We start from the raw sequence: 14428 nt of genomic DNA, 5'->3' as shown, positions 1-14428 counted from the left end.
CGAGCTTCCTTCGTTGCGTTTTTATAATACAGAATTTTGTTTTTCTACGCCTTTTTATTTTTACGTCTTAGTTGGGTTATTTACTTATTTATTGATTACTCGTTATCATTTAAGTTCGTTCTTTTTTTTTTTTTTTTTTTTCATTTTCTTTATTTTTGCCTTCTGGATCTTCGTTTCTTACTAGTTTATTTCTCTTCGTCTTCTTCGTCACGATTTCGATAATACTACGCTTCTCTCCTTCACCTTCTCTTAATTTTTTCGTGTTTTTTTTTTTTTAATTTTTTTAATTTTTTTTAATAATAAACTTTTATACTTATTTATAAGTCGTTTAGTATGAAAATAATTTAGCACACTCTTCTGCGGCAGAAATTTCATAGCTGCCGTCCATACCGCCTAATAAACACTAACTGGAAGCCCCATCCGGAACGTAAGAATCATCTTCTGGCAACGAACAACAGCACGAGGCTCAGAAAGAGGAGGAGATCCGTCCAGATTCCTTGAACCCGTAGCGAGGCTGGTTTGCCAGAGGCATCCGATGGGTCTTGGGGCGTCCGCATCGAGACCAGAGTGTAATCGCCGTCGGAATCTGAAAACAGATTCACAATATCGTTCTGACAATTCAAGGCATGAAAATTAAAGCATGGAACCCGCTTGACTCACCCCCCTTATTTTCTCTCTCTCTTCAATGGAAACTCGACGAATGGTGCAGTGCAGGGGATTTTACGACATTGTACCTACTTTCGAAAATAATGGTGCGGGACATTCAGGCGAACGACTTGAGTACGCGGAGTTTGATCACGAGCAGCTATAGGTACGTACCTACATATAATATATACGGAGCTGTATGAGCGAGATATTTTTATTACTCGCGGTTTACGATTTTGGCCAGGAGGTACAGCTCCTGCAGAAGGTGCTCGGAGAGCTCTGCAGTTTCAGAATGCAAATTATTCGCAAGCACGCGCCATTGTCGCGAACGTCCGGCCGAAACGCGGGGTGCCGGTCGACAAGTGAATGGGGAAAAGTTGATTTTCTCGGCTGATATACCTACACCTAGTCAGGCAGTCGGTCTTATGGGGGAATCTTCCCACGGGAGAAGCTGACAGCCCGGAAACTGCGGCCTGCACCGCAATCACCAGGACTGTGTTCAACCTACGAGCGAAGGTCGGGTAAACCGAGGCAGTTTGGAAACTTACTTAGAATCGTTTCATACACCGGCCTGCAAGCCTCGCACTGTGGTGACATTAAAAGTGACCCCTACCATTAGCTCACGCCCCGAGGCCCTTCAAAGACTCTGCAGTTCGAATGAATATTGTATAAGCGAGGTACAATATTGCTTCACATTTTAGTCTTATCGCTACCGAGTTATGGTCCTCCTGTGTACCATCACAAACGCCACAGCTATAACTCGATTCCTTTCTTTCTTTCTTTCTTTCTTTCTTTCTTTTTTTTTCTCTCTTTCATTTTACTCGCTCGTTTATTTTTATTACAACTTGTCTTTTTTCTTGGCAAATGAATTGAGAATAAAATTACCATTTTGTTCACCAGAAAACGATGGATATTGGTGAATTCTCGGAGATAATGGCTTCTGCGCGAAAATTCTTTTTCAATTTTTTCGTTACGCAAATTCCCAATGCAAGTCGCTGGAGTAAAACTATCCCGATCAAATATGCAGCCAATGTTTTCTTCTTTTCTTCGTTTCTTCTCCGTCTGCCACACCTGTGCTTTGAACTCGTTCAATTTTTAATCAGAGGTGTTAAATCGATCCTTCTTCCGTGTGAATTTTCGTAGAACCGGATTCCGTCGACAATGGGGTAGCGGAAGACAGATTCTGCACGTTTACTCCCATCTTGTTATCGCTGGCCCTTCGTCCTTCCAACTGTCATGGTTTCGTTTTTGCATCGTGGCTTGCTGACGATTCGTTTTACATACGTAAACCATTTCGATGCTACATGCGCGTCTTCGTAAACAAATTGACCTGTCTCTGCACGAAGATGAATAGATGGATAGACGAAAGATCTATAGATTCTCTGCTATTGACGAACTTTGCACGAAGGTTGGCTGACCGCGATTCGAGGACAAACAAGCGTCATGAAATTTCTCATATCGTTTCGCTGCATGTTCATCTTGTATCATCGTAACTCTGCCCGAATATGGCAATGGTCGGAAAACTTGTTCAAAATATTTTCACCGTGCACATTACATATACGTGTAAAAATTGGTTGTACAGACATACGATTGCAGCGTATATTTTTTGTGGGTGTCGTGCAAGAAGCTTTACATATAACCCGACTTGGATTTATATTTTTCGAGCAGAGACCGTGTCGGTAAGGAAAATTAAGGCATCAAGAATTGGTATTATTGTTTTTTAGCTTTATATACATATATATGTATATATTTTTGTTCTGGAAATGAGCTTATTTACTGATGTATTGACTTTTCTCTTGCGACTGGGCATTAAGCAGATCTACAAAGATTGCTAAATTGACAGTTTGCGTGGCTCAGAACCACTAAGCGGACGATAATATCCGTTAAAGTATATAATTATGACCGTTATGCGTGGAGTTCCACTAATAAAAGGTGATCTTAGCGGCGAGTTGGTTTTACGTTCCTCCCTATCCCCCACGGAAAACGTGCAAACATTTCCCGGAGTCATCGTTTTTCTTTCAAACTGGAAAAAGATCAACTCCGCTGGGAGCTTTCTTTCAAAGTTCCTTCAACACACGGCAAAATATTGTGATTCAGAACGTTAAAGAGTTTATTGAGAAAAACGGAGGGAAATATAAAAGAACGTCATTTTTCAGTGAACCCAAACGTAGTATTTTTTTAACGCGAATTATTACTCAAAAACTCATAGAAAGAAAACTTGCGTACCTATATTCTTGAAAATCTCAGTGCGATTGAATGAAAATTTCATATTCCTGGAGGAATACTTACATTCGCGTTTAACTAAAACTTACATTTTAGAAAATAAGACTCCGGTCTCCGAATGAAGCCAAAAAAAAAAAAAAATTCAAAAACGAAAAAACCACAGAAATAATTTTTCACACCCTTTCGCGAGGTATTCGGCCTAGTTAAAAAAAATCACCTCTATATTTCTACGTTTGTAATTTGCAAAAAATGTCATATATGCTTCGACTCCGCGGTGGTGCTGGCGGGAATATGAAGGCTGTGACGTACGCCGGTGAGGTGACGGAGTGCCTACGGAGAGTGGCAATGAGAAAAGGAAGTTTTAGAGCGTCGACGCCCAGCCCCAGCCCCAGCCCCAGCCCTCAAACTTTGCTTCACAATCCTCATCTCGGATGAAGAAATTGCGGCGAATTCGTTTGTTGAATTTATACACGAGCAGCCAAACGACTGTGAATTCTCATCTCGGTATAGCAGGCGCATAAAATGGGGGAAAAATTAAACTTTAGAAACATAAGTCAGGCACTTGCGTATAATCGTGATTCGTGAAAGCAATATAACATCCAAACACGCCGGAACTTCAACGACAGAATCAAAACTGGAACTCATTCTTATCAGAGAGTAGAAAATTATTATTTATAAGACTTGGCGTGATATACCTTGCGGAAAAATGATACCGTTCGTTGAAGCCTGCGGAAGTTCATCGCTTCGCTGATCCTGAGAGGATATCACGAAAGCGAAAGCCGCATGTGTGTGTTCGAGTACGACTGAAGGGAAGTCGAGACCCGGAAAACATGCAAAAGTTGCGTTCTTATCAAACGGTTGGAACATTTGCCGACGTGGTATGGATTTATTTCCCTTCTTCCATCTCTTTTTACGTCTGTCTCTATTTTTTTCTTTCTCTTTTTCTCTCCATCCACCTCCCGCGTCACTCCCCCTCCTCTTTTATCTCGCTCCTTCCTTCTTACGCGTGCAAGACGCCATTTGTCTCAATTCTCACACCTCGTTCCAGAGGATTTCGTAGGACATTGGTAATTCGAGCGAAGCCATTGATAGCGGGACCGTCAGACCCTGTCGCGAATATTGATTAGTTAGAGCAAGTTTTTGTTGTTCCTCCCTGTGACTTTTTTGCTTTCACGTATTCAGTCTCAAAGCTCTTGGATCCTCGACGTTGGTCCGGTGTGTCAAACGTCCACCAGCAGCATTCTTCGCATCAGCCTGTCCAGTATAGAGAATTTTTAATAAAATTTATCCTCCGACAAAGACGTTACGGGGAAGACGAATTTTCCACGCATTCCCAGCTGATGCTACCATGGGCGAGTTTATCTCTGTGATCCTCTTTATATTTATATGAAATTCTTCCATCCAGCTTGAGTATTCAAATTACATCACAGGCATATCTTTGTGCTTCATTCTGCAAGGAATAAAAGCGAATGGAAGAACGTTCCCGGAATTCTGTAAATTCGAAGTTGTCCTGACACCAGCGCTAATAGTCCTTAATCCACGTATTGCACCTCCTTCAATTTATCATCGATACGTCTCCCCGACTTTTTCTATCTCGCTTTTCTATCCTCGTGGAATACACTCACTCGTTGTACGCAGGTACTGTCGTTCAAACGAATTACTTGTGAATGGCTGAGAGAATCAAAGGGCGGAAAGGTAGAATCTAGGATGTGCGAATACGATTTTTAATGGGCGAATGACATTCTCTTTATTTCGGGGTAAAAATAATCGACACTGAGTGTTCTTTAGCAGCATATTCACTGATTGAATATTCACACCGTAACCTGAACTTACGTTCTGGTAACGCCTTTCATCTGACATGGCATTGTGAATTCGTCATGGAATCACGTATGCAAGGCGTAAAGCTCTGCGCGATTAACACTCGATCAATTCTGATAAAACTAAATGAGGGTGCGTACGTAAAATAAATAAAAGATAGGAAAAGTAAAAAACCGAACGGATAGTGACTGAACGATTCGTGAGATGCGTCGAAAAGGTATTTTTTATGATAAGCTGTGACGTGTGAGTATATACCTGCAATCAACGGTATTGTGCAAATTTCGAGCTGTTGTGAATGGTTTAATTAAATGAACCAACCTGATTCTCGCCATTCTTCTACCGCGTAGTCGATAGGCCGTTGACGCGAGTTTTTATTTCCATTTCTCCCTGCAAACACGCCACAGTTTCGGTGTAAATTATGTTCGAGGGAAAGCGACAAAAACTTTTCATGCAGGTCATCGTGTCGAAGCGAATTTTTGTCAACGTTAATTACACTCAGAAATTAAGGGTCAAATTTCAGAGCTGCGATGTTGCAGTGAATTTGTGAAATATAACGTACAATATATGTATATGTACTTGGGTGGAAAACCGTACAAGAATGAAAATTGAATTCACTTTATTTAATAACGTGCACGAACCTACCACCGTGAGATGTTAACGAGAATTATCCAATGTTTCTTGCAGAGTATAACGGATACATTAAGACTGACGTAGCAGAAGATTTATTGTACGGAACAAGTTACATGTACGTGTATATGTGAAATACGTGTATAAATGTTATAGTGTATATGTATATATTCGAATACGGATGTGAAACATCGTGGTTAGGACAGAAAAATTACCGTTTTTTTTTATTGATGACGTCACGTGAGGGGAAACTTGCGTTGTCGTGGTGGAAGGGGCTGGAATCTCTGTAACAAACGATTCCATCGTACCATTTCGCTGTTATTACTTTTTACCCGTGAATTCGGAACCGCGTGTGAGCAATTCTACTTGGATTTTTTACTTCTACATGGATTTTAAAATCCAGTGAACTATTGTAGGAAATAAATTAAATGATAGAAAAAATGCGTTTATAAATGCTTGTTATTTAACACAAGAACGTCTTTGTGAGATTACTAATAAGCATTTTGTATCGAGAAATCCGAAAAATTCTAGATGAACTTGGAACGGAATCGAACGACGCCTTGAATGGTAAGGTACCGTTTACCAAGCGGAGATACTTTATCGTAACGATTCGTCAGTTAACCGCTTGCATCATTCTCCATTTCGTATAAAATAGCGTGTTCCATGTTCTCTTGCTTTAACCCGCAGTTTGATCTTCGATCCACGACATATGTATACATGATATATTTGAGTTATGACAACACTTACGGTATTTTATGCAAGAGAGAATGGAGAAAAAACATCAGCAAAAGAAAAGAAAAAAACACATATCGACAAACTCGTAAATCTACCAAACGTTATAGATAATTCACACGACAAAGATCGAATCTGATTCTAGCTCTTTTGTTTGAAAAAAATTAAATATATATAAATAAAATTCACGTAAGCTCACAAATTCTCTACAGATTACTTGCAGAGTTATGAATTATTATCATACAACTCAAATTGCGCATCGCAGAATATTCCATTGTCAGAATGAAGTTTAGTGAAAGACTAAAACTTAATAATAGCCAGAGTCATGATTGTGTCAAGCAACTGCAAGCAGAAAAAGCCTAATTTTCAAATGAAAAAATAACCTAAAACTATATTCTTAGCGAGGGAGAAGAACTCCGGACTGAAATAAATATACATCGTTTCAATTTAGCCGTCATTTAGATTTGAGGTCGAACGAAAACGATGCTTGACCTCGAGGTTTGATCGATCTCGGCTAATTCCAAGGGTCAAGATTGCACGGATACGGTGGTTCATTACCGCGAGCGGTCGATCGACGCGATTAGATTTCGTGTTACATTGACATTCGGTCGTTGGTACGGCAATGTGATAAGAAAGAAATAAAGAGAAAAGCAAAATGTTATCCTCCTGACGAATCGTGCGAATTGACTAACCGTCCAGTTTAATCACGCCGTCCGTTTCTCCCAATGAATTTTTCGCCACGCATTTGTACGATCCAAAGTCTTTCGGATTGACGTTCCTTATCTTCAGCATCATATACTTGTTGTACCCGCTATCCGACGAGACAGCCTCGTGCTTGTCACCTGAAACAAGAAGGTTATCTAGGCCAATGGAAGAAAGGACGACGAAGCTTCGGTTAGAATGGAATTCACAAACTGAGTTTCGCGAATGGGTTCAGCGTTAATCAACGCGACTGCAAGCAATTCCTTCTGCAAGTTTTATAAAAGTCTCCGGGATATTACTACCGTAAAATCACATTTGTACTGCACTTTTTAAAAAGGCTCTTGTTCAGACGGCTTAACTCGAGGTAAAACTTTTCACGCGTGCAGGGGCTGCAGGTGCACATTATACACATACATGTATACGGGACGAATTTACCCGTTTCAATGAACTTTGCAAAATAATGAATCTCCATTCGCTGACGTGAGCAAAAAATTTATTCAACCTGCGTGTACTCGGCGACACTTCGTTATTCATTTCATTCCGTCATATTATATCTCTTTATCTTTTTCTTATTTTTTCAGACTTCCGTTCTTCCTCGTCCTTTTCCACCTCAGTAATAATCATCCGCCAGATCTAACGTTTAATCTCGGATGTAACGCCTGAGCAATAAAATGCTGGTATTACCGGAGATAATCATGTCGCCACGTTCCGTCGTCCAATAGTTGATCGAGGTCGGGTAGGCCTCGGTGAGACATTCCAGGGTAACATCCTGCCCAATATACGCACCTTCCAGCTGATTCGGTATCGACAACATCGGCGGGACTGTGCAGAGAAAACATATACAAACACCCATGAAGATATATATATATATATATATATATATCAATGCACCTATATACAAGGATGATAAATCGTCGCAATGAACTTCTCGCCATTATTATATACCTGCATGTAAGTGTATACGTATGTGTTTTCGCGCGGATGCAACATACAATAATACACTTCACGTTTTGCTTTGCAACGTTTTCCCTTAACGGGGGGCGAGAGGGGCTGAATTTTTCAATAGCCCCCTTTTCACAAGCCCCGAGGAGAAAATACCCGCCCGCGGAATATGGCGGAAACGTGCTCACCTCCTCGAGGCTGGCAAATAGCTCGTTTCCTTGTTCACGGAATCTAAAATACACCCCCGCACACATCCCTCGAGAGTTGTTGCGCGTATACAACGCGTGTTCGCCTTGTCCAGCTCGTTCTAACTTTCACCTCGACTAATCAAACCCTTACACACCAGACTGAGTTGGGATTAAATTAAACTGATAATTCGATTACCGCGCGGTCGCGATGCACTAAGTACCATTTATCCCATAATCTATAGGTTTGCGAACTTTTGTGGTTATGCAGTAACCGGATTCGTCAATTGTCAAAAACGAGTCGATACAGGTAAGCTAATTGATGATCGAATGACGCGAATGACGAATGAATGGATCATACAACGAATTCCAAATTTACACTGATGTATATTCTACTAAGACAGGAATACCATTGATAATAGAAAAAAATAACGTGATTATAGTACATAATAGAGACGCGGAATGAATCAAACTGATATTTTATCGAAAGATAACTTTTGCCAAAAAGAATACTTCCCAGAAATATATTCTACCAATCGGGCTTATTTTTGTCCCGAAAATCTCATCACCGTCCGAGGTAACGAAGATTATCCGCTAGTGAACCGCTTACCGGATCAATTTTAATTAAACGTTATATATAAGTCCACTACCTTCATCGCCTCATAAACAATTGTGGACAAATTCGCTATCATTATGCCACCAAGTTATTTTCTTCGTGTGGCACGGGGATTATTAATTAACGGATGGTTTACCAGACATGTATTTACTCGGGTTTGAGATTGATCATACCTGCGAGGCTCGGCTTGCGCGCCTTACTGTTCATTAACATCGTCCAAGATCGGAAGTTTTCGACAATATTCGGAGGTAAACAGATTACCATATACGCACAATTTTCTTTTGGTGTTATGTAATTGGAGACCGCTGTGAAGGCCAAACTTGTTTTCAAAACAAAACCAAAGTCCGATCGCAAATAGATTTCAACTTCGAGATCCCTTAGTATCAAACGTGACGTGACGATTCGTAGACGCGTGTACGGTCCGTCCGATGAAAAGATTCGTTATTCGACTCTTGTAAGGGCGATTTCAACCCCAGTGAATTTTACGTTTCAAGTATTGACGGTGCCGCGTTAGACTTGTGTTCTATGAATGTGTTTTGGTGTTTCGGTTACGTGTGAGTCTGCAGCAACGATTCGACCTTGGATTATACCATCAGTTTGGGTAAGTTTGAATCGATCAATTATTCTTCTACTGTTGTGTTTATGGAATGCGTACTTGAACTTTTTATAAAAAAATGGGATCTACTTGTAAGCGACCGCCTGATATCGACAGTGAAAATAATAAAATAATAAATTCTTGACCGCGTTCGATAGAACAGAGATTCGTGATTCTAGTAACCGGCATTCCAAAGTATCGATAGAAAAAACTGAAAGCTCAGAGTGGTCAACGTCCTCCGTTATTGTCGAATGCCTGTGAAGGGTGGCAATTTTCAACGTGGTGTACAAAGCTCGTTAGTCCGCGCGAGAAATTCCTAATCACTCGAGAGTTCGCAGAGCGAGTTCCAATCACTCATTTGCCATTTGGGGTTCCGTTCATCCTAGACTTGACACGTGTAAGCTGGAAGTTCTAAGCGTGAGTGCGCACGCTTGTATCAAAGGGGTAACAACGAGCGTCTGGATTATCAAGCTGGGCACACGAAGACAGCCGCGTACGTATATGTTCAAGCACGCGACACAAGCCTTGAACCTTGTTCCCTACCTCAAAGAGAAATTCCCCCTGATTATTATCGCGTTACAGTTCGCGCTCGAGGTGCGAAGTAAACGTAGCAGTAGGGCGACTGTAACTCGAGAGTGAAACAAACGGTTGTAACTCGAGTGCATCCCGTCCCAACTCTGTTGTCTCGATCCGCTAGAAAGCGTTGGTGACATATCAACTAGCGTTAGGGCACAAAACACGTACAGGCAGGACGTGGAGCCTTGGTCCAGGCTTTCAGCCTGTCCACTTTTCTTCGAGGCGCTCGAGCTCGGATAATGGCGAGCTTTCAACGTGTCTCTGGCCTATAGCCTTAGCGCAAGCGCCTCGGCAATGTTACGCTTTATTTTATATTCCTGAAGATACCGAACACCGCCCATCCCGGTCCCCCCCTTATCGCCCACCGAGGGGAGAGCGCTGTCTTGACTCGATCCTTCCCTGAGAGGGTTCAAGGGTTGAGTTATGACAGAGGGATAATATATCGCGGAGAATCGACCTAGATCCCGAATTTCTGCTACGTTTGCACTGCTTCTAATCCCTAATGTACCAGGTTCGAGACTCGTCCGCAGCTCCGATCTAGACGGAGAAGGAAGCCGGGCACTTCCAACTTTGAAACTTCAAAACCGTGTAGCTATCCGGTATTTTACTTCCGCCAAAAAACTTTTGCCCGCCGGTATACTCTCCCGAACTGAAGAAGGTTTGTCTTGTCCACTCCCACCTATTATATATCAACGATGGTTTTTTCACCCCTGAAACGATGGAGGTGAAAAATGTTACCAAGACAATACACAAGTCTTGTCAACCTGCAGCTTCGTTGTAGGGGCGAAACTCGGGATTAGTCGACAATGTGACTCTTGAAATGTTCAAAACCACTTACATTGCACCCGGAGAACGATTCTCTTACTGATCGAGGGTGGGACTCCGTTAGAAGCGATGCAGAGGTAGGCACCCATGTGCAGTCGGCTGATCTTGACGATGTGGAGGACTTCACCGTCGACTACGTTCACTGGAACATAAAGTTAACCATTATTCGAACCACAGATCCTCCGAATCACCTTTCCGTCATCCTCATAGTTCACGATCGTTCAGCCTTTTATTTATACACACTAGGGTGTTCGTTAAATAGAAAATGACGTTGGATGGTCATAAATCGGAATAAATTTTTATTCTCAGCCCTTAGTTTCCTTGTAGATCATATATTTTACACGAGTCGTGGGTGTTTTAACTTAGTGTATTATTTTTATATCATTTTTCAAGCTATATAACGCCGTATTTCATACTTTTTTTAATCTTCGTTCAATTGTGAAGCGTCTTTATTTTCTATTGTATAGGAAGATGTGTAGGGAAATCCATTCTAGTGCTCAAGAATTAAGTACAAAAAAAGCCAGCAGAGAGACTTAGGATTCAAAATAGAAATCCAAAAGATTAGAATTGTTTTTTTTTTACATATAAAGCCGATCTGCGACCATCAAAGACTGAAATTCCAAAAAAATCATTAAACGACTACCTTAATTCACACGCTTAAAAACATGCTGCCGTCAATATTTATAAGTGGAAGAGTAACGAATGCATCGTAGCATAATTGGAAACCAGCAATATTCGCGACAGTTTAGAAGATTCGTGAAGCTGTGGAAACATGATCCCGTCAACACTCTTTGGTTGATTGAAATTGTTGGCCCGCAGTCATACGAGATCGGACAATCAATTTGTACTTGATCGATACGTGTTATAGTTGAAGCGATCAATCACTTAGACTCCAATCCACTTCATTGGAGATGCAAAGGCCGTAGTTCAGCTTTGTTTTTCACCTACAACGCCAGTGGCGAAACGAAATACGTGCATGGGAGTGCGTGTTTAATCAACGGAAAGGAATGGCATTAGGTTTTTTTTTTGGCTCTGCGAATAAATTCATCTAGATCCATCTATAGACCTTCCCTTGTACTTTTCACAGTAGTAGTTTTTTTTTTTTACATTCCTAAAATACTAAGCATTTTTCGAAGCATTGCCTCGGGTTCTATCAAGCCCGCATATCCCTGAGCAAAAAAGTTATGCCTATTCGGGCAAAAGGAACCATGCTCCAGGGAAAAATAATCGCTGTCAGAAGTAGAAGCCAAGATTTATTAGCCACCGTGTTTCGCTTTGAGCCACGGCTATTTCCACTGTCGAAAAAACTTCAGCCCCAATACGTACGATTGCAAATCCTATTGTGGAAAACCTGCAAGCTCAAAAGCTCGGATCTTTTTTGCAGCAAATATACAAGTCACGTTGAACTTGAAAAATTCTTCAAGTGCAAATGTAGAATTACTAGTCCTGCGTTTAATTCGTTTGAGTGCGAAAAAAGAACGCATGGCTAATTAAGGCCACACACGCCGCAATTGGAATTAACTGCGAGCACTGAGTCGAGGTGTTTACGTTCATTAACAAAACTTACAGTCAGTCCTTCGCGTCGCGTGTCCAGGACGAGAGTGTCAAGCAGGTCAATCCTCACCACGCGGACTACGTCTAATAGGTGTATGTATATATATGCTTGACCGGAAAAATTATTACCCGGAAGTTGCTCAGAGTGAGTAGACCGAAGTGTTACATGTACTCAAGTGGGTTAAGGAGGGTGGGTCACAATCTTGTATTGTGTGGCCACTAATTGATCCTGATCATATTAATCATTGCATGCTAGAAAATATAAAGTGTGTACAGCAGTCGCCTGTAATTTCTTGAATGGAGAGGCACGTTCCAACACAGTGTTACAGAATTAATGGAATCTTAGTAGCTTGAACATCTGGTTCATTGAGTGCGCAACCGGTTCGTTATTCGCGATTACGCATTTTTTTGCCTCGTTTTGCATTACAGAATGTGGATGAAAAAAATTATGAAAACTGCGACTTATCGCAACATATCGTTGATCAGCGTTACGAATGGTTCCATTTGACGCAGCGGGTGTCTACAGCCTGAAGACGCGTGCCGGGTGTGAGAAATTCGCTCTTTCATATTTTCACATGTTGCACGACGGGAGCTATAGACATCACTTGATCTTTCAAAGAGCTCTATAGAAAAAATCGCGAAGCATTATGTCAGGAAAGCGCGGTGCTTTTTAGCAGAAGTGATGTCTACCGACCCCGCGACGTGCCATCCCTACAAAAATATGAAGGAACGTATTCGTTGGATATATATAGCTCCCGACGCAAAGTAACTCTCAAAATGTCAGCGACGTGGTACGACTATCACTTTACAAAAGGGTTGAATAATGATCGAGAGTTGACGTGGAACATTTCTTGGCGTTTGTCAATTTGATCGAATCGAAGCTTTGACTCGATCGTCATGGACATCGTTATTTCTTTAACCTCTTTTTACGAATGTATGTACACGATGTCAGGTACCTTTTACTCAGGATGTCACGCAAGTCGAATGACTACAACTCCAGTCTCTCTAAAGATTTGTGATGGATTTATTAACTTGAAAAATGTATGATTTCGCGAAGAGTTATAACGACGTGGATTTTCAAACCGATACAATGTGACTGCGAGCCAATTAATTAACTAAACCCAGGTGGAAATACCTCGTTGATGTGATTATAGGTACATACGTCTTCCAATAAAGGATCTGTGAAAATTCTTGACCGTCTTTTGCATTTTGAAACGGAATGCAGCGGCAAGCGCAAATGGCTCACGGGCTTCTTGGGATTTGATGTCGAAACTATTCAGGGAAGACTATAACGTACAGAGCCCAGCTCCTTTCAGAAATACGTAGGATACTCGCGTATAATGCAGGAACCTAGACTGCAGGAATGATCAAAGAACGGCGAGGCAGTGGAAGATTGCCGTGCCACCGTGTGTATCACGCGTTGTTTTACGTGAACAAAGGTAAACGCGTATATGTATACCTCGAGCTTTCGTATGCATGCAGTGAACTCATGAGATTTCAATCAAGGAGTCTCTCGGGATCTGAACCGCGACAGGAGCAGCCTGCAGGAAAAATAGAAGTTGATGTGCGTGGCTGCGATCCTTGCCTGAGGCGTCCTCGTTGCAATTCACTATTTTCCACTTTGTATAAGGTATAAACGTCTAACGAGTGGCAAATCGGATGGCCGCTAAAATTACGTGTAAATCGTTTCGACGCGCAAATTCACGCACGGTGTGCAACGACTCGGGGTGAAAAACACGCGATGAAGATGAATAGTTCATTCATTTTTCAAATACCAAGCAGAGGTGACCATTATTATGATGACCGTGGGGTACGAGTTTTGGAAAATTCTCATACCCCGTGGATATCCATTTGTGAAAAGTGTACATCGTGTTCGAGAATGGAGTTGTAGAATACAATTTTGCAAATGACGTGCTATAAGTTGGTTCGGTATAAATTAGAGACTAACATTTAATGAGGGGCTCTGAGAATTATTTTTAATTGAATCGAGGAAAATAATGTGACGTCAAACCAGTCAGTGTCTTATACTGGAAACGCCCACTCCTTCAAGATCGCTTTACTTCATCTAAAACGGTAAAGAAAACAACTCTAGTTTACAGAACAATGTTTCTTTCTCTTAAGCTGACAGTAGCATATTCTGAGAAATTCAATCGAAAGTCTCGACTCGCTGAAATAGTTTTATAAAATACAAGCGAACAGGAGGAAAAAGAAATTGTAAATCGAGTGAGCATCTGATCAATTCATCGTCTCCGACTCGATACTGCCATTTCCATCAATTGAGATCTCGTAACCCATTTATAACCGTCCTTCGCGTTGAGTCAATTCAAAAAAGCAAATAACGCATCATTTTTCAACTCACTGAATCAACGGTATGAATATAACTACAGT

The 14428-nt window shown here is 41.3% G+C and overlaps 1 protein-coding gene across 2 annotated transcripts in view; it reads right to left on the bottom strand.

The window, feature by feature from the left end:
- Nucleotides 1–284: 284 nt before the first annotated feature.
- The window catches only part of LOC124407210 (lachesin-like), a 137127-nt gene continuing 122983 nt past the window's right edge, over nucleotides 285–14428 (bottom strand). For both annotated transcript variants that reach the window (XM_046883098.1, XM_046883099.1), the window contains exons 6-11: nucleotides 10500–10628; nucleotides 7432–7569; nucleotides 6738–6887; nucleotides 5529–5597; nucleotides 5005–5073; nucleotides 285–586 (exon numbers count right to left, since the gene is read on the bottom strand). In XM_046883098.1, coding sequence (XP_046739054.1) covers nucleotides 435–586; nucleotides 5005–5073; nucleotides 5529–5597; nucleotides 6738–6887; nucleotides 7432–7569; nucleotides 10500–10628 — 707 coding nt within the window. In that variant the 3' untranslated portion in view covers nucleotides 285–434. The remainder of the gene's footprint in view (nucleotides 587–5004; nucleotides 5074–5528; nucleotides 5598–6737; nucleotides 6888–7431; nucleotides 7570–10499; nucleotides 10629–14428) is intronic.

This window comes from Diprion similis, chromosome 6 (assembly GCF_021155765.1).
Source record: "Diprion similis isolate iyDipSimi1 chromosome 6, iyDipSimi1.1, whole genome shotgun sequence".
Taxonomy (NCBI): domain Eukaryota; kingdom Metazoa; phylum Arthropoda; class Insecta; order Hymenoptera; family Diprionidae; genus Diprion; species Diprion similis.
This window is presented reverse-complemented; position numbering and strand designations above follow the sequence as displayed.